The sequence below is a fragment of the Anser brachyrhynchus genome (genome assembly GCF_964034855.1).
Source record: "Anser brachyrhynchus genome assembly, chromosome: 1".
In the NCBI taxonomy this organism is placed as follows: Eukaryota; Metazoa; Chordata; class Aves; order Anseriformes; family Anatidae; genus Anser; species Anser brachyrhynchus.
In genome coordinates this window covers 105,036,155-105,056,404 of record NC_137694.1, presented here as the reverse complement: position 1 = coordinate 105,056,404, position 20,250 = coordinate 105,036,155, and the positions used below count along the sequence as shown (strand labels likewise).

The window sequence follows — 20,250 nt, the reverse complement described above, 5'->3', positions numbered from 1 at the left end:
TTTACTTTCGGTGCTGTTTTCATCTCTGTAAAGCCGAGATTAGCTAAATCAGCGCAGGCCCTTTAACTGCATACATATCACATTAGGACAGATTTTCATTAACACCATTTGCCTTGGTTTCAGTCTGCTATCAAATCAGAATAGTGACTACGCATGGGGATGGACAGAAAAAAAATGAAGTAATCTGGTCAAAGCCAGATGTACGTACAGGAGAGACAGCGATTTATGTTAGTGTAGTTGCAGTAATGTCTAAAATCTTTGTTTGTTCAAATTCCTCTGATGTCAATTGCAGAGTAAAACATAACTGAGGATTTAAAAGATAAGTCAGCCTTTACGGTCCCTGTGGAAGGATAGAAAATGGAGGGATAAAAACCTGAAAGGTGGTACTTCCTAATTTTTCATACAATATAAATTCAATATAAAATCAATTTCTCTGCTGACATATAGCTTCATTTGCATTTATTCTACTCAGTACAATTGCTCCTCTCCTTTCTTACATCCTTCCAGAAACAGGGTACGTGCTGTCATTGCTGACACTGAGGGCTTCAACAGTTTGCATATGTTACAGAATTTAAAGCAAATTGCCATTTTGCCCCCTTCCCTGATTATGTTTAAAAGCTTATAGTGGTATCATATTATTATTATTATTATTAATATTATTATTATTATTATTATTATACTATTATTATACTATTATTATACTATTATTATTATTAATAATAATAATTTTAAACTGAAGGGGTATGTCTGATTTGGGCATTGCCAGCTGTCCTGATTTCATCACATCGTATAGTAGCCAGTGCTTCCCTGAACCCTCACTACTGGAACACAAGGCTGTGTGAGGATCCCAGAACAGGGCACTCCTCAGCACTGCAGCGTTCAAACAACAGAGTGTCTTGTTGAGACTGTAATTTCTGAAGCTGATTTGCTTGGGGAGAGTGGTGGGAAGGGGGCACAGCTCCCAGTTTTGGACTGCTGGGGGAAGTAAAACTGCCTAAATCTGTTCCGTCTTAGAGAACTCCTATAAGACAATATAATAATACAGAAGTCTGAGCCACAACTAAGACCTGAAGTAATGATGGGAAAGCTCAGAGGTGACTTGCTCTCCACCAGGTCAGCTCTGGTGAACTTTCCAGGTACGTTTAAGACAGCCCTACCTCCTCATGCTTTCCTCGCTCACAGCCAGAAGCCACATTTTTGCAACAGCAGTATTCGGACCAGTTGAGCAGAATTGTGATGACTCCACTTACAGTCTGAAGTCCTGAATGGACGTATGTGTCAGTTTGCAGGAACAGTTTAGGAGACAAACTGCATTTCAAGAGAAGGTCCTTTCCTCCTGAAGCTTCAGAAGCAGCTGGTTGTGGGCAAGGCATGAGCAGGCACCCTGGAGCAGTGACTTCTTTAGCCAGTTCTGATTACTGCTCGTTGATGGAGGATTAATCCTGCTAACTTTACTCCAGGGCTTGTGAAGTCCAGAAGAGATGGGAGAAATGGAGGAGGAATCAGTCATGTCTTAAACTGCTAGAGACGGCATTTTTATTTGGTCCAAAGTCTATACGGACACACATAACTACTCTTACAACAGAGATTTATATATTTGATAAGCTTAAAGTGTTATCTGTCTCCCTGGGAGAAAAGTCTTGGAGAAAAGGCACTGAGGGAAGCCACATTTGTGTTCAGCTGCTTGTAGAAAGAGGAGTGCCCAAGGGACATGTGAAGTAGCCAGGAAAAATTGTCCCTGGGACAGCATAAGGGACCAGAAAGGAAGGGTGTTTCTGGTAGCATAAACTACAGAAAGAGCAGAGAATCTCTTCCCTTCCTGAAGCACAGCAAGGGAAGAAGGAAGATCCTGACAACTCACTGCAGGTTTCTCGGTCAGGAGAATTCCAAATCCCATGGCCAAATCACCAACTAAACATCGAAGATTTCACTAAATGCCTGTTCTCATGCTCAGTTCTTCACGAGTGTTGAACTGATTTGAAGGAGCTGGGCATGTATTAATTAGTTTCATGGTCTCCCTTAGGGTTTTCTGTGACCACAAGACACTGCGAGGTAAGCCTGCTGATTTGGAAGTAAATGGGTGAAGAATTCCTTATTCTTGTAGATGAACAGCAAACACATGACCATTAGTCAACAAGATGTGGATTGTATCCAGGCTCCTATACTTTACAGGGTTCCTACTTCTACAGTGAACTGTATACAAAGTCAGACCTGAATCCCTCGAACCTGCGGACAGGTGGATCAGGCTTCAAGCTCATGCCCCTTCCCAATGATGACCTTGGCTACAACAGTGAAACCACTGCAGGGTAGTGTCAGACCTCGGGTATGGAGCCCATCAGCAATGAGAAGTCATCAGTGTGCATCCCAGGAAAACTCATTTCACCAGCCCCAATTCAAATGACCACTTAGTACTACGTTATTGAAGTGGTGCATTCAAACATCGTACAGCAGTTTATTAATTTCTTATCACTCAAATGTAACTTAACACCCTGTTACTGTGGGGATATGAGAAGGCCAGGGAGACAGAGAGCAAGACAGAAAGAAAATAGCTGGCATTTAAATGCCTCTCCAGGACCTTTGCAAATGACAAACACCTGTCTGCTGAGATGCAGTAATCTCTGGGGTGAAATGCACCAGGAAATTTTAATTTCTGAAAACGCTCATTTTGTGTCTCATCCAAAATATCATGCTACTATTGCTATAGCATCCCCGGTAACATAAGGAGATCAGTACCAAGTACTTGGAAGGAAGAGAACTTCTTGCTGAATCACTGCCACTGCATTTCATCTTAGGTAAACACCTACAGGCACTGGGGTCAGTGCAGCTTAGGGAATGTCTGCATGAAGGTGGACGCGTTTCCTTCATGAGTCACCCACGCTATTCACTGCGGCACAGTTCTCCTTCACACCGTACCGTGGCACTGATATCTGACTTTTCAGAGGGAAGAGTGCTTTACCTTGAGTCATCTGCTGGATCACTGCAGATGTCCCCAAAGTACCCTCTGCTGGAGAAGGACAACTACGTGCAAAGCAGAAGGTAGTAAAAAGGATGAGAATGGAAGAATAATGTTAATTATTCATATCTACCGTCAGCGAGGACTGTCCAGCCATCTTTGTGAATACTGTGAGACGGGGATGGGGGGCAAATAACAAGATTATTCCCCTTCCCCTAAATCTAAACGGTTAAAGAGTTGTAGATCCAATACACTGATAAACAGGACGGCTAAAAGGAGAGCCTTCATACCAGATCAGGGCCTGCAGACACGGAGCCACCTCTCTTAAAGGATGTGCTTGGACTGCGAGAGAAAAGAAACGGAGCTTCCACTGCCTGTGAGCTGCAGCTCCCTCCGGCGTCCGCAGAGAGCAGGAGCAGCAGACTGTCTCCATTTACTTCACTGCGGTTTGTCTGGTGTATAAAATACTGAACTGCTTCCCAGCCAGCAATTCTACCACCAAGGGCATCCGCCCATCTGCACCAAGCTCCCCAGCTGGAGGGCTGCTGCTAGCATAAGGCGTCTAATCCGCACTGAGCAGCCTGGGAAGGACACAGTCTCCCAGTCTGAAAAAAAAAAAAGAGTTAAAAGATCAAAAGCAACCTGAAGAAATCTTGTTTAGGATCAGAGTTGAATCCTACTGTCTGTGGTAGATAGTGGTAGATCAATAACATTGCCAGACCACAACATACAGCATCAATGGGAGTTTTCAAATAAATGTGTTTCAGACCTCATGAGGTCTTAATCTGCATAGATATTTTAGTTATCCATGGCTTGAAATACATCACAGAGGCACAAAGGAAAGAAAAGGAAAAATAAAAACAAACAAAAAATCTGTGTGGAAAGATATAGCCTAAACAAGCTGTCATCTGGTCATGCAGAAAAAGGCAAGGATCTGAGAGGATTCCTCAAACCAAGGAGTATTTATAGCTTCTACCATTTTCTTTGGGCCATTTAATCACCTTTTGAGCATCTCCAGTGGACTGAGTTTTGGCCAGACCTTGAAAGTAGGACTGGTGGTATCTAGCTCCACTGAAACAGTGATGGTGCATCAGTCCAAAACACCGCCCTGGTGAACTTGGAAATGCCCAGCTTTCCCCATTCCCTCTATCGATCTTCTGCTACTGCCACACCAGTGCTTTACCTCTGAGTCTTGGGAGGACCAGAAATAATAACAAGTAGTCATTCTGTCTGTTCTCATGAACTCTGCCACGAGCAATGCTCAGCTGCTGTTGGTGTTAGGTAAGAAGTGCTGGCTTCTGTTGTCTTGCATGCAGATAACACTCTTTGGGTCCTTCAAGGCAGATGAAGGATTAGTGAGGATTTCCTTAATAATTGCACGCAAGGTATTATTGGACTTTACTCATAGTTTGCCATTTGCTGAGAAAAGAGAGCGTTACCTAGCTACCAGGGTAAGCCTTACAGGACACAGTTTTCCCCTACAAGGTTTCTGTCTTGCCTTCCTGTAGAGGGAGGGAGCCTGGGCCATATCCTTGCATGAGAAGGCAGCAGGAGGCAGGATTTGCCAGGGCTGTTGGAGGAAGAGTTGGGATAGAGCGTATCCTCCAGTGGGATTAACTGCTTTGCCCCCTCTTTTTTTGTAAAGATAGTGTGCCTGGAGGCACAGCAGCACGAGGAATCCAGAAGGATGGCACCAATGAGGCTCAAATCTCCTTCCCCCATTTCTTTTCTCAGTTTGTTTGCGTCCCTTCCATTTTGCTACTTTTTCTCTTCTGCACAAAATTTCTCTGCTCCCCATCCTTTTCAGACTGGCCAGAATGGCAGTGGCGCTGCTTCCCATCCCCCTCTACATGACCCCGGAGTGGAGTGAGCACCATCCCATCCCATCCCATCCCATCCCATCCCATCCCATCCCATCCCATCCCATCCCCATCCCATCCCCATTCCCATCCCCATCCCATCCCATCCCCATCCCCGTCCCATCCCATCCCATCCCATCCCATCCCATCCCATCCCCATCCCCATCCCATCCCATCCTCATCCCCATCCCATCCCATCCCATCCCATCCCATCCCCATCCCATCCCCATCCCCATCCCATCCCCATCCCATCCCCATCCCCATCCCCATCCCATCCCCATCCCATCCCCATCCCCATCCCCACCCCCATCCACATCCCATCCCATCCCATCCCATCCCCATCCCATCCCCGTCCCATCCCCATCCCCATCCCCATCCCCATCCCCATCCCCATCCCATCCCATCCCCATCCCATCCCATCCCATCCCCATCCCCCCCATCCCCATCCCCATCCCATCCCATCCCCATCCCATCCCCATCCCCATCCCCATCCCCATCCCCATCCCATCCCATCCCCATCCCCATCCCATCCCATCCCATCCCCATCCCATCCCCATCCCCATCCCATCCCATCCCATCCCATCCCATCCCATCCCATCCCATCCCATCCCATCCCCATCCCCATCCCCATCCCCATCCCCATCCCCATTCCATCCCCATCCCCATCCCCATCCCATCCCATCCCCATCCCCATCCCCATCCCCATCCCCATCCCATCCCATCCCCATCCCCATCCCCATCCCTATCCCATCCCCATCCCATCCCCATCCCCATCCCCATCCCCATCCCATCCCCATCCCCATCCCATCCCATCCCATCCCATCCCCATCCCATCCCCATCCCCATCCCCATCCCATCCCATCCCATCCCATCCCATCCCATCCCATCCCATCCCATCCCATCCCATCCCATCCCATCCCCATCCCATCCCCATCCCATCCCATCCCATCCCATCCCCATCCCATCCCATCCCCATCCCATCCCCATCCCATCCCATCCCCATCCCATCCCATCCCCATCCCATCCCCACACCACCCACATCCCTTCCCCACCCCGGGGGATGGGGGGAGGTCACTCGCGTTCTCCCCTTCTCCCCCTTCCCTTGGAGACGAGTGACGTCATCGCCGTTCCTGTCGGCTGATTGGCTGCCAGTCAGCCCCATTTTCGCGCGGCGGGGGCCGGTGGCGCCGGCGGGACCCCCCAGCTCCCCGCTCCCGGTGCGGGACCGCCCGGGGCTTGCGCTCGCCCCGCGCCCCCCGGCGCCCCGCTGCCCCTGCCCCTGCCCCTGCCCCTGCCCCTGCCCGGCGGTCTGGCAGCGGGTGCTGCTGGCCGGGAGGTTTCAGATTCCTCCTGCACAGCATCACTTGCAGCGCAGGCTGGATGGGGCTGCCTGCCGGGAATGCTGTAATCCCGGGGAACAGGGGGAGGCTAGAGTCCGTCCTGTCACCATGGCGAGACGGGCGTGTTGTTGAGGAAAACATAGATGGGGGATCTGCAGCCTGTCAGCCTGCGGGAGAGGGGCAGGGAAGCGGTAAGGATTGAGAGAGGACTGCGGGGATGGGGTAGAAACGGGCAGTAAATGGGACAACAGGGCTCGATGCAGAGAAGGAGAGGAGGGAGAGCAGGGGCACTGTGTAGGAGGGCAGAGCAAAATGTGTAATGTCGACACAAGAATCCGTTCCTGATGCTGGGCCATCCTGGGGGAATGGGAGGAGCAGCCTCCCTTTGGAGTACAATAAACTGTGGAATGAGGGTGTGGGCTGCTTCTCTTTGCTCCCCCCTCCACCTCATTCCAGCAGCATGATGACACCACGTCCCAACGTCCCCCTGGCTTCTTTTTCTTTCTTTTCTTTTTTTTTTTTTTTTTCTTCCCAAAATTGTATTTTGAAGACAACCCAAAGTAGAGCATGTTCTGGGTGTGGCTGCATGTGATTTACCCAGTAGCCAAAGTGGGGGGAACCGCTGAAGGGGAAAGGCAGAGCGTCTGCTGCTGAAACAATTGGAGACCGAGGGCAACAGTAAGTGATGGGAATCTTATCTGTTCTCTCAGTACCATTTAAAACAATGTGAAAGTAGAAAAGAGTGGTGGGAGATAACAAGATAACTCTTCTTTGCATGCTGGAGTTGTGTGTGGAGGGGGGCTTAGCCACCTGGATGAAAAAAGGGACGGAGACTGAAAGAAGACGTGGAAAGAGAAAGAAGGCAGATGGAGTTACATGTTGAGCCCCAAATGTTTCAGAAACATCTGGAAAACAGGCAGGTTAGGAGGGAGACAGGTGGGAGAAAGGCTGGAAAGAACAAATGGGAGGCAAATGGACAAGGAAATGGAGGCAGCAAGCAGTTTCTGGGCTACAGGGGAGAGTATCCCCACTCCTAACTAACTTTCTTCTCCTCCTGTCCACAGCGATGAAGACCTCTGGAGCCTGTACACTGTTGTGTCTCTTAGCTTTCTTCTCGTCTCCAGCCGGTGAGTCCGTACTCCAAGGGGAGGATTTCTTCTCCACCCTGGCCCTGTGCAGTATCCTACAGAGGCTTAACATGCCAATGATCTCAGGACAAAGACAGAGACATGTAGATGGATGGTGGTAAAGGGGAAAGGACTGAACAGGAAAGGCAAGGTAGATACAGGGTCATAAGGAAAAATTTGGCAACTTGGGAGTGGTACCTGCATGTGTCAACCGTTCAGCAAATAGCTGGAGTCACAAGACAGAGGTCCAGCGCTTGCACTACAGGGACGTTTGGGTAAGCAAAACAGCCAGGTTCAGAGTTTAGAAAGAGGGTTAGCTAGTGCTGTACTTCACATGGCTGACAACCTGCGTCTGCATGATCTGCAGAGCGTTTCCCAGTGCTCCACAAAATGTTGTGAAACAGCTGCTGTCTCTAGCGGTTCCTGCTGGAGGGCACCCCTGGCCAGGCTTCTTGATTTCCAGAAAGTTTTGTCACTCTTAGTGTTGTTGTTTCGACATGCCTAACCTCCAAAGTTTAAACCACTCTCTGCTTCTGTTGTTGTTCTGTTTTCTTGCTTCGTGTCTTTGCTTGGAGTTTCTTTTGCAAAAATCCTGGCAGGATCAACTTTGTAAGGGGAGGGGAAGGGGGTCAGCATCAGCCATTAGAGTCAGAAAACGCAGGACAGACAGCAAAAGAAGTTTAATTCCAGTGAGTGGGGAAAGTTTCATCACAGAAAGACTGTATGACAGACAGGTGACTGCACCTATTGCATTCAAACCAACTTACTCCAATCTTCACAGCCCTCCCCTCATGCTGAAATAGGTAGCTTGTGATGCACCTCCCTTGTTGTTTGGTCACTGCTTGGATCTCGGATTTAACTGAAGCCTGGTTTTGTTCCTGATAACACTTTTTTTTTTCCTGTAAGCATGCACAGTATTTGTCACAAAGAGGATGTCATGTTTGTTACTGTGAAGCAGGGAGGAAAGGCTTCCAACAGCTGAACTTGTAGGTGGCTTACAAAGTTAACGGTAGAAAAAAAAAGTGTTGTTTTTTGTTTTTTGTTTTTTTTTTTTACAATACATGAAATGAGGCCTTAAAGGAAGATTTCTTGCTTCTATGTATCTTGTTTTAGAATTTCTGTTAATTATATTTAACTTGGAAATTAGCAGGAATCACCATCTGGTGTCTCGTCATTTTTGTTTTTGGGTCAGCTACAGATTTGGTGAGTTAGGGTTGCAGTTCTCTCAGACTCCAAGGATGAATTTACTGCAACTTGGATAACAAAATCCAAGCATTTATAAAGCACATGAATTGGTACCTGAACAAATATAAATTGAAGTGGCTGAAAATCTGAAGAAAAAGAAAAAAAAAGAAAAAAAAAAGATGTAGTAGTAAAAGCTGACTTTTCAGTGTTAAAATGGTTGGGTTTATGTCAGAATTTGAATTCTTCCTTTTGTATCAGGAGCAATTAAGAAAGTAAAGATTTTTTTATTTTTATTTTTTTGCCTCTGCTTATAACCATTACGAAACTAGCCAGAACAGGAAAAGTTTCGGGCTCCACTACAGTGTGTACGTAAGTTATTATACATGTCTGACTCTCCCTGGGTCAACAGCCAGCAGCTGAGCCCTTGCTGGCAGCTGGCTGTGGAAAGGAATAGCAGGGTCCTGTAATGCCACAGAGTAGGATTAAATAGAGGCCCCAAGAGTCCTTTTGCAGCCTGCAAGTAACAGCTCTTGGAATGAGCAAGAACTGAGACTGAAGCTCCAGACCAGATAGTCTTTTTACACGTGCAGTGCTCCCATTAAGCTAAAGGCTGAGTTAATAAAATATAGCAGGGTGTACGGTGCTTGGCTGGTCCTGCACACATCCCTGCAGTGCCTCAGATCACTGTTGTTTTTTTCCCTGCCAACTCTTTCCTTCAACCCACCCCCAGTTATGCAGACATTTCCCTCCTCTGTGGCTAGCAGGAAATATTTTCCTATTCCTGGCTACTGGAGGAAGCAGCTCTCTCACCATTTATGTTTGGACAAATGAACAGTCTGCTTCAGTTTCAATTTCTCCTCTGCCACACGGCATGCACAGCCAAGCCTTCATTGTCCCTCTCCAATTCTTGCAGGGGCCGAGAGGGAAAAGATCTTCCACTCTGCGCTTCATACCCCGGGGGGGATGATGGACCACATAATTATTTGCTTACGGAGCTACAAGACCTGCAATCTGTTGCTTACTGTGCCAACAACTCACTCTTGTGACTCCAAGCAAATAATTTCCATGATTCAATTTCCTCTTTCTTCCCTAAAATGCAGACAGGGATTTTGACCAACCTCCAGAGTGGGAAGGCAAGGTGCAATTTGTTTTCAAAGTACATCAAAGGGTGTTGCAGAAGTGCAAAGTCTGGTAGAGCTGGAGATTCCTGTGCTCAGCCTTCAGCCCCGATGGAAGCAGCAGTGGCAGAATCAGGACTCACAGTAACCAAGGGTTTTTGTAGAGGAAATCCAGCCAGCAGCGGAGGCTGAGGCAGAGAGGAGAGCGTTTCTCCCTTCAGCAGAGGGCAGTGTTGTCTCCTGGACAAACAAGAATCTCAAAAAATTTCACAAAGCCTTCAGCCCATTGAAATCTCTCTCTGTGTCCTTTCCTCACTCTCCTGTCTTGTCTCCTTGCAGACTGGTTTCCGTGGGCCGCCAATGGGCAAGAACCGGACAGTGTAACTGGTGAGTATTACAGGCATGTCGTGTGCTAGAAGCTCATGTCACCTAGTCGTCCTACATAATTAACGGCCTGTTTAATTGCAAACACTATTCTTTGTTTCCGTGCCTTTGATGCTGTAACCTTGCCTTTCAGTGAAGATTAAACAAGGCTTCTAAGACAACCTGCTAAGTGTTGTGTGTTCTTTACAAATAATTCACTAGTGCTGGGGTGCTAAACACTTTGCATGGAGTTATGTTTGCAGTCAGGGGCTGTGGGAGATCCATGAGAAGTCACATTTTTTGAGCACTGGGAAGCTAGGGGAACTCTACAACTGCTCAGGATAATTCTGAGCAAAAAGGTGCACAAGTGATGCGGTGCTTTAGCAGTGAGGGTTGCTGAGAAAGGATATTGACTGATCTTCATTAGAATGTGTTTTGGCAAGTAAATTGCTTTATCCCTCTGGCTCTTACTTTTTCAATTTCTGTGACATGATAAGATAGAATAAATACGTGTTTGCATCATGCTTCAGCGATCAGAGGAACCACAAGAGCCTGCCTTTTCTTCAAACTGAAGTCACTGGCTAAGACTTCAGATATCTCCCAGATATAATCCTGTCACGTGCAGTATCTGGGGCTTTCCAGAAAACTATTCATAAGCCAGACCAGAATACGTTCACCAAGCTCCCCTTTCCTTTGTACTTTATCCTTCCATCACACCTACCTTAGCTTTGCCATCAGTTGCCTTTCAAAGAAATCCATCTGCTGGTGAAATTTTGCAGTCAAGCCTAGCTTCTGGAGCTGTGTCCCTCCTTCTGTGCAGTGGGTACTCCAGCTGCCTGTCCTGCTGCTGCAGGAGCCACCAGTGCTTTGGTTTTACAAGTTTTTCCTTCCAGTCAAGATGCCTACCAGTGGCCACATGTGAGAAGAAAGAATATGAACCCAGAGTTCAGTAAGGGTTAGTACGACCTGTGCACTAAAAAATCCAATTCCAGCTTAGCCACTGAGGAGAGCAATGGATAAGGGTGAGATGAGTTTACTGTGCTTATGTACCTACTGGATTGATCCCCACTAATTCCTGAGCCTATCATGGCAGCCAAGATAATTCAAGCTAGCTATGGCTTGCTATGTAAGCAACCACAAAAGTAATGACAATCTCTCTCAGGACATTCTCTCTTTTCCAGATGAAGTTCACACCGACTCTTTCATCAGCACACCTGGTAAGTTCTTACCTCACAGCAACTTCAGGCTTCATTACCCCTTGTTCACCTTTAATACCACTTACATAGCCCCAGAAATTACCCATTATGTTCAGAAACCCCTCTTCCCCATCTTTGACATCTAGACATGCTCTTCCAGCATTTACAGCTCTTGGGGAGCCCTTTCTGTGCTCTGTGCAGGGAGGTGAATTAGGGTGGCTAATGATCTGTTCTCCAAGGAAATGCCAGTCTCACTGTGTGTACGCAGGGCTGTCTGAAGTTGTTCGCATTGCAAGAAGTCATGACATCTGAAGCTCACACAGCCTGAGCTTTCAGAGGAAGCTGCAGGGAGGAAGACATTAAATGACGAGGGGGAGAAATTGGTCAGGTTCACCAGTTAATGTGACAGCGTTGCAACACAAGATTACGTGCATGTCTGCTGACAGCCAGCAGCTATGCTTGAGAGCTCGGGAGACAGAGGTGGTGAAGAAAGGAAAAACAATAATAAAGCAAACTCTGAACAGTGCTGGGATGGAGAGGTAGAAATATTCTTTTAGTACTGTCCTCCCTACCCTGCCTGCAGCTATGTCACTGAGGGGCAGCAAAATGTGAAAGACAGAGCAGATGGAGGACAATCAAGACAAGCACTTGCAGCATGCAACATGCCTCTCTGGAAAGCCAGGCCATGCTGTAGAGATAGCCCCAGGGGAAGGACGGTGGGCTGATGGAAGTATATGCATTAACAAGATAAACTAATCCTGCCAGGCACACAGAGGGTAATGGAGGAAAGGTCCAGAGCCTCCCCACTTTTCCGTATGAGTCCTATTTAAAATCTGGTACCACTGACCTCTGCGATGGCTTCTTTCTACTGTGGCAGACTCTCAAACACACCCTGCAGAGGTGCGAGGGGACCAGGCAGGTCAGTGAGAAGGAGAACACATCTAGTCAAGTGGTATGGGGAGTCATGTGCTTGTTCAAAAAACTAAGAAGAGTCAGCAGTGCTTGGCTCCTGCTGGGAAGTGTGGCTTGTGGGTAGGAAAGCTCATCTGAGTGTGATTCTCCAGGACAGAAGTTCCGTGGTATCTTCTCTGCTCTGTGACTATGCTCATCAGCTGGTGAGAGTATTGTGGGTCAATCTGAGCAGCTGTCACAGAGGAGCAAAGTGAAAACACGGTGTCGTGTACACATGGTGCATGATCTTCCTGGTGGGTGGTGGCAGGTGAAGGCAACCGATGAGTCTCATGTTTGGTCTGTGAGACCTGACAGTCTGTAGGAGGATAAATAAAGACATTCTGTGTCCGTATGAAAGTGGCTGTGGCTAACCTATATCTAAACCTGAAAAAGATAAATATGAAGCCTTGACAACAGACTTTAGTTTCAAAACACTTATTGTGGAGGGATCAAGAAGAAACTCTTAATAGAAGGTGTACCATGGGGCCCACCTCTGCTCTACAGCATCCCATCAGCTGTAGGGAGCCCAGCATATTCGCAGGAGAAGCCTGCTGTTACCCTGACAAGTCAGCTTGTGGTGATACTATGAACAGCATGTGGGATGGCTACAAGTCAAGAGTGATCAGCCACTGGCAGAACTGTGGGAGGGAGGAAGAGGCTGAAATCTCAAATTAAGATCTCTCAGAACATCTTCTCTTTTTCCAGCTGCAGCTGTAACGCCACCTGTTCTTCTTAGTCCTGGTGAGTTTATTCACAATTCACAGTTCAATGTTTCCACCTTCCCTCTCCTCCTCCTGTTCCTTGCACACACAGAATTCCTCCTTTCCTGAATGCCCCTAACTGGAGCTCTGTTGCCCAGAAGACTCCTCTCTACATCCATGTGTTTTGTCTGTGCTTCTGGATGATGTTATTGCACATGAAGTAGGCAGAAGTAGAAGTCCTCTATTACCATTGATGAAAACTTGCACCTATCAAGTCCTCTGAGTTCCCTTCCAGTTTGTCACTGGGTAAATGATGAAATTTACAGTGTTTTACTGTGGTAGAGGTGGATTGGTTTATAAGAGGGAACAACAAAACCAACCATCTTTTGCTGCCTTGTCATGGGCATTAAAGAACCAGCTGGCAAGAAGAGCTAGTCACAGGCTCCTTCACTTGTCTAGATAGATGGCAATTGCAGTGACATATACTCAGCCTTTTGAATTATAAATCGGGATGTCTTTACAGTGTAATTTTGAAAAGAAGAGGTAACGCTTTATGGTAAAGCTTGAATGGATTTTTACCGTCATTGGCTAGATAGCTGGCACTAGATTCATACTGGTTTTGTACTTTCTTTTGTTTCATGTTAGTAACAATAAAAGGTTTTCCCACATCAGAAGTTACGATGGAGGGCTTTTGAAAGAGCTTTCCAGGTATTTGTTTTCAACAAACTGATGTCTAGGAAAGAATCATGGTAAACCACACTAATTTTGTCTTCCAGTTCAGTCTGACAGTGAAACCACAACAGCTTCATCAGGTATGTTTAAGTTTGGTGCCTGCACCTTCTCCCTGGCCCCCTCTCACCCACCCTGTTACCTCTCCCAGCAGGTGCTGTCTGAGCACTGAGCTTCATCTCCTGAGGCCTGCTGAAGAATTCACTTCATTCTGTTCCTTGGGTTAGGAGTACTGGGGAATGGCAATAGTGGAAGCTGAAGTCTTTCACTCAGTGGCATGCCCAGGACAGGAGAAATTAGCAGACAACTAGACCAGACCTGCTGAGCGGCCAAGAGCTGGTGTTTCAGAAGGAAATGCAAAAAAAAAAAAAAAAACATAGTTGGCTATGGGGTTGATTGCCCAGAAAAGAAAGGAATGAAATTTGTGACCTGAAGTGTGAGATTGTAGATCTATTAGAAACATGTATGTGAAACATATGACTACGATTCACATTTTATTTGTGTCCATCCCCTTTAAAACGTGAGCTTTCAGTGTTGAGAATTCCCAATGGGCTTGTTTTGCACTTCACTTTACTCTCCCTTACTTTTTTCTTCTGCGGCAAGGAGATCAGAAATATTTGCCCTGTTTTCTTCTTCACTAAACCATCCCCATCTCTTACATGAGAATGGAAAGTGGAGCCTAGAGGCCTTCACTTGAAGTCTGGAGGACAGTACCTAGTGAAACTATATGTGTGCCAGAATGCGTACCCCTGCCGTGATGCTGGATTGCACCTCTGTGTGTGTGTTCTCAGATTGTCGTGAAGAGCAGTTCCCTTGTACACGCCTGTACTCTGTTCACAAGCCGGTGAAGCAGTGTATCAGCTACCTCTGTGTTACAAGGTAAGAAAACAGCAGTCCCCAAGAAAAACCCTAAAAGCTCTCCAGAAATGGCATGTCCAGTTCAGCAATTGTTTCCTTTTGAAACTAGAGCTTCCTTTGGGAAACTAGTTGGTGAGATTAATCCTATCCTCAGAGCTGCCTTTTAAGGTGATTAATTAAAACAGCATAATAACTATAATCAGTGCAGCACTAAGAAGCTATTATGTGTCCAATATTGTAATCCTTACGTAAGCTATTTGGCCATATCATGAAGTCTTAATGAAGGCTACCTTTCTATTGACAACAGCCTTGTTCTAGATTAACTAATCCTAAAGATTTAGGGTTTGACTCCTCATCATGAGTGTAAACATGAATACATGTTTATTGCCTATATCCCTTTTTTGTTTCTTTTTGTCCCTGTGCCTTTCTCCACTGTCCTTGGCGTGCTCCCGGTGATCCCTCAGCGTGCGGCGCATGTACATAATAAACAAGGAGGTGTGCTCCCGCATTGTCTGCAAAGAGAATGAGGTCATGCAAGGTGAGTGACAGCACAAGCTAACCTAGAAGAGGAAATCAAGGAATAGCTGTAGCCATCTGATACTGTCTTCAAGCTTCAAGCTAACTTATTTCCCAGCCCCAATCAGTATGTAGTAATTTCCCTGGGCTTATTCTGGGGGAGCTTTAATGCAATGCGGGGTCCAGTATGCATGCCATGAAAAACGCTAGGAAGTAGATATTGTACTACCAAAAAGTTAAAGAGCTCTTGATTCTGCCTTCAATCTACTCAGCCTTCATCACGCTCCACTAACTCCAGGCAAGCCTTTATTCAAAGTTACATTCCTTTGAGGTCAAAGAGTAACTGTCAGTATTTCTATTCACAAATTAAAACTGGATCCAGTCAAGATTTCTCATGCAGTCTTTGTTGCAGCAAAATGTGAGTGATTTTAATATGTATTGTACATGAATAAAGCCACAAGAGAATTAACAAAGGCCTAAGGGTTTAGTCACTTGCCTCATGTATATGAGTATTCAGCAGTTCCAATAGTTTCTGCAGGCACAGAGAAGGATGTACTTCTAACTATTCTGACAGTGAAGAATTTGAAGGAAACTTTGATTATCCGTCAACATGTATTTGCTCTGTCTTCAGATGAGATCTGTCGCCAGCTGGCTGGCCTTCCTTCTCGACGTCTCCGCCGATCGGGGCAATTTGCGCATCTCCCCTGCAGACAGCTCCTGGAGCAGCAGCAGAGAAGTCCTGGTGGTCTGTAAGCTACCAACAATAGAAGAGAAAAAGGAAGGGAGAGAAGAGAAATCATCATCTGCCACCTACAACCCAAGACAAGTCCTTCTTGCTTGTTGTGATTCCCCCACCATTTCCTTACTTCTCTGCATTCTCCCACATCCTCTTCTTCAGGTGCTGCAGCTCACAGAGCCCCCTGTCTCCTACCCTGTCATGGTGGCTGCTCTTATCCTCTATCTGTTGCTGAGGATGTGGGATGCTCCCCTTCTCTTTCAAATTCTGTTCAGCAGGCCATGATCTGCTCATTTCCCAGAGGTCCTTATAACTGTGCTGCATCTTCTCTTGCTTTGCCCCCGCAGAGAAACATAAATGAGACAGGATGTAGTCTTCTCCTGTGGCAGAGATGCCCAAGGCTGTGTCTGATGTGGAGGAGTGCAAACCCTGATGCCCTAGACTTTATGCCCTTGCCTAGGTTTCTTGCATGGCACCAGTGTGAGTTCTGATACACTTGTTCAGCCTGTGCCTCTCCAGCCGTCCTCAGCCACTGAGTTTGCTCTGTGATAGCACAGACTCCCTCTGTCTGCTGGACTCAGAGAAGTGACAGGACGGGGAGATGAGCTGTCCTCAACCCAAGACAAACCTCATTGTCCCTGTATGGCAGCAGATCATTTATAACTACCTCTGGGAAGTTCTTTCAAGCCCATTGCCTCCCTCATACACAAAAGCTACCAAAAGGAAGAACTCTGGATTTAATACGGCATTATATTTTTCTCAAGAAGATTATGTTGGATCAGAGGAGAGATCTCTCCTCTCCTCTCCTCTCCTCTCCTCTCCTCTCCTCTCCTCTCCTCTCCTCTCCTCTCCTCTCCTCTCCTCTCCTCTCCTCTCCTCTCCTCTCCTCTCCTCTCCTCTCCTCTCCTCTCCTCTCCTCTCCTCTCCTCTCCTCTCCTCTCCTCTCCTCTCCTCTCCTCTCCTCTCCTCTCCTCTCCTCTCCTCTCCTCTCCTCTCCTCTCCTCTCCTCTCCTCTCCTCTCCTCTCCTCTCCTCTCCTCTCCTCTCCTCTCCTCTCCTCTCCTCTCCTCTCCTCTCCTCTCCTCTCCTCTCCTCTCCTCTCCTCTCCTCTCCTCTCCTCTCCTCTCCTCTCCTCTCCTCTCCTCTCCTCTCCTCTCCTCTCCTCTCCTCTCCTCTCCTCTCCTCTCCTCTCCTCTCCTCTCCTCTCCTCTCCTCTCCTCTCCTCTCCTCTCCTCTCAAGAAATCTCTTGATGCCCATTCCAGGCAAGTTCCAAGGAGCAGAAAGTATGGCTGCATCTGCTCCTAAGCTCCAAGAGAGCCCAAAGAACATGTGTGTCCTTGGAGAACTGGGAACTTTCTTCTTCTGGGCTGAAGGACAAGGCAGAAGGCAATGAATTAGCTTGTTCTGATGCCTTGTCACAGTCTGGATACCTCTACACTCTCCAGCTGCTGAGCCTGCTTTCAGTATCTCCACTTCAGTTCCTACCTCCTGACCAGGGAGCTTCTGCACAAAGCAGAAAGGAGTCACAAACTGGAATGAGATGTGGGAGAGGAATCATTATCTGCAGATTCACTTTGTATGTGGTCCTGCACGGAGCCAGTTACTTGTGAGGTGGTGGACATATCTACAGGCTTGAACACAGAGACAGAGCAACCTTGGGAAAATATTCACTCTGGTAGCACTGAATGTCTGTTGGCTGCTAGAGAACCTTGTTTTCTGGGTACATAGAAAACAGTTCCAGGTATATAGCCAGTTTTCACTATGAGAATGGAAAGGGGAAGATCTGCCTGAAGTGTCTTAACCACTCTTCATGACCACTGGTGGCATGATCAGCCATTCTGTGGGGCACCTGAGCTCAGCAGCTTAGCTCGTTGCAGCAGAAGACCAGTGAGACCCTGTGCCTAGGATCTTTAAGTATTGTTCCTGACTGCAACAGACAGGCACTTTGCTAGAGCAGGCATTGACACCCATTACATAATATACTCTGCTGCTGAACTGAGTACCATTCAGCCTGACAGGAGCACTGGTCTACTGAACAGCCGGAGTAACATAGTAGAGGGGACAGGATGCTGCGCAGAGGCAGAATTCTCAGAAAATTGAGAAGAAAAGCAGATAATGTAATAGCCTCTCCACATGACTTAGATTTCTGCTGTATGCAGCAAGAAGCTGCATTATGTCTTCTGTGTTGGGGAAAATACCCTTGTGCAGAGGCATATTTGTTCTATATAAGGTCAAAATTGGCCGTAGATGGGATAAATCTCTCTCTGTTACTCCATTATGCAGGAGAAAGAATTCCAGGTTATGCAGTGACTGGAATTTCACCTTACACACAGGAGCATAGCACTCCTACACAGACAGCGATGATCTTCTTGAGTACTCAAGGCTCACTAGATTAGGGATGGAGGAGGATATTCTCTATACTGAGGGTATGCATATTTCTGTAGAGGAGGGCACCAAGAGCTTGATCTCAAAGCCATTCAAGTCATGTGCAGCCATTGACTTCTGCGGTGGGATACCTGTAAAATTTGCCTGCGAGGAGGAAGGTAAGCCGGAGATGTTAGATGGAGCTCTTGGAAACTGGACTAGGGCAAGTCTCCACCCTGTATTTAGAGTTGAATGTAAGCTGATATATAAATATATAACTGTATAACATAGCTACTGTACAGTACATAGAAATTTAACATTCATAAATTTGGGGAATGGTTTGAAACCTTTCTGTTGCTTGCTTTCAGCAGGGGCAGGAAGAGGTGCTCCTCCCCAGAAGAACATTGTTTTAATGCTAGAGTCCATATAATACACACAAACTATTAAAAGAAAATTTATTTCCTGTTGTTCTTGGCAACTCTCATGTGTTTGGGTTTATTTGTCTCTAGCTGTATTTCCTACTGATTTATCGGTAGATTTGATTCCAGCCCAAATCTGTCATTTGGACCTCTTTACTGCCTGCTAGCTCAGTCCTGGGCTGCCACCCACCCCTCACTCGTGAATCACAGGTCTTTCTAGGAGTTTTGTTTTTTTTTTCCTACAGATACAGAAAATTACACTCAGCAGTTTATTTATTTATTTATTTATTAAATGGATGGTTGTGCTAGATTTTCCTGACAATTGGTAGCTGCTGAGCACAGGGATAACTTCTCCCAGCCCATGAGATGCATGCTGAAAACACGTCTTCTGACTGAGCATGTGCCATGACTTAATGACAGAGAATTACTGTCTCTAAGTAAAATGGTAAGGTGATTGAAGCAAGAGTAGAGCTGTGATGCATCATCTTATAAGCAAAGAACTTGTTCAGTAGAGACATTTAGCTCAGAAATGAGGATAACTGAAAGATTTACTACATTAAATATTATACATCTAGGTCAAGAGGATTAGAAAAAAAAATCTTTCATTGAACTTCTGACTTTCACATAGATTCATCAGGCACTAACTGTGCAACACATTTCATTTACAAAGATGGAGCACCCAGAGCATAGAGGACTCTAGGCAGTGTCTGTACCTGTGCAAGCAGTCAAGGGGACTACATTTAGATGGTATTTCTAGAACAAAAGTGTCTGTGGGCCAAATTAACCAGTAATCTGCCTCTGATAATGTCCCAACATTCTTCAGGACTGAAGTGCATGTTATTGCAATGCATGTTATTGCACAACACTATCCCCTAGGATCAATGTTTATTGCTGGCTAACATTGGTGAGTCCCTGTTTCGTAGATGAGTCCCTCATCTGTGAGTCCCTGTTTTATTATAATAAAAATAGCCCCGGCACAAGTGACTGTAAATGCTGCTTCCACCTACGCAGGCCTGATCCTGCTTGCACTCATGAGCTCTTTTGTCTTTGCAGTGTCCTATCAGCACGTTCCACAGGCTATGTGAGCTGAGTGCATATGCCATTGTCTTCTTATGATCCAGTTTATTCTTCCTTTGCCCTTCAGTACTGGAGCCCACAGACATTCCTCAATCTTTGTTAGTATTTATCTCACGTTATTTATCTCCCCCGCCGTTCCTACCTGAGTTGCCATAGCTCTGAGTTGCATGTCTCTGGACACTGCTTGTTCTCAGCACCTTGCTTTTCTCGTGTAAACTGCAGAAATGGTTTTAAACATAGCTCCAGTAAAGTCTGTGAGGTCGAACAAGCCAGAAAGGTGCCAGAGTTCCACTTCAGAAGCACGACATGGAGTTTGTGGCTGATTTTCATAAACTCTCCTGACCTGGAAGGGGAGTAACACAGCCTGCTGTCGCTTCCCACACAATGGCTGTTTTTGCTCATCTTGCTGGGCACAGCTCCTGATTACTGATCAGCGGTGCCAGTTTCAAGGCTGCTGTGCCCAGCGGTCTGGTGCCTGGTTGCCAGTTTGAAGTGGTGCCTCACTTTGCTGAGGACAGGGAGATGGCCTTTCCCTGCAAGGGAAGCTGGTTGCACAGACAACAGCTTTCTGCTGCACCCAGAATACGAAGGTCAATCGGTCTTCCCAAGGTGGGAAAGAAAGGGAGTGCTTCAGACCAATGTATTATGCCCTCTGCTAGGCTGTTGCTCAGCTTTTGCTGTGGGAAATCATGGGGAGGCTGTTGGAAGCGGCTGCCATGGAATAAGGAAGCTCCGTGTTGTCTGGATCTTGCCTACGA

General features: G+C 46.7%; 1 protein-coding gene and 1 long non-coding RNA gene across 3 annotated transcripts; one reads left to right on the top strand and one right to left on the bottom strand.

The window, feature by feature from the left end:
• Nucleotides 1-723: 723 nt before the first annotated feature.
• On the bottom strand, nt 724-6,480 carry LOC308187671. Of its 2 annotated transcripts, none has more exons than XR_013944849.1 (3): nt 5,865-6,480; nt 4,393-4,523; nt 724-4,286 (listed from the first exon to the last, which is right to left on the bottom strand). It is a non-coding gene; the product is annotated as an uncharacterized lncRNA (long non-coding RNA). The 2 variants fall into 2 exon arrangements; XR_013944850.1 differs by lacking the exon at nt 5,865-6,480 and having other exon boundaries at nt 724-3,558; nt 4,137-4,286; nt 4,393-4,867.
• A 211-nt stretch (nt 6,481-6,691) lies between these two features.
• On the top strand, nt 6,692-18,474 carry MFAP5 (microfibril associated protein 5). The gene is made up of 9 exons (XM_080575866.1): nt 6,692-6,830; nt 7,217-7,279; nt 9,922-9,969; nt 11,127-11,162; nt 12,798-12,833; nt 13,570-13,605; nt 14,314-14,401; nt 14,845-14,918; nt 15,528-18,474. Exons 2-9 carry the CDS (start codon nt 7,219-7,221, stop codon nt 15,647-15,649), a joined length of 501 nt encoding a protein of 166 aa, XP_080431992.1. The 5' UTR covers nt 6,692-6,830; nt 7,217-7,218; the 3' UTR covers nt 15,650-18,474.
• Nucleotides 18,475-20,250: the final 1,776 nt, after the last annotated feature.

Bases quoted from the DNA above. Each gene is read 5' to 3' on its own strand.
- MFAP5 (XM_080575866.1), top strand. From the start codon at position 7,219: ATGAAGACCTCTGGAGCCTGTACACTGTTGTGTCTCTTAGCTTTCTTC. The intron at 9,970-11,126 runs GTGAGTATTACA...TCTCTTTTCCAG, and splicing joins AGAACCGGACAGTGTAACTG to ATGAAGTTCACACCGACTCT. The intron at 11,163-12,797 runs GTAAGTTCTTAC...CTCTTTTTCCAG, and splicing joins CTCTTTCATCAGCACACCTG to CTGCAGCTGTAACGCCACCT.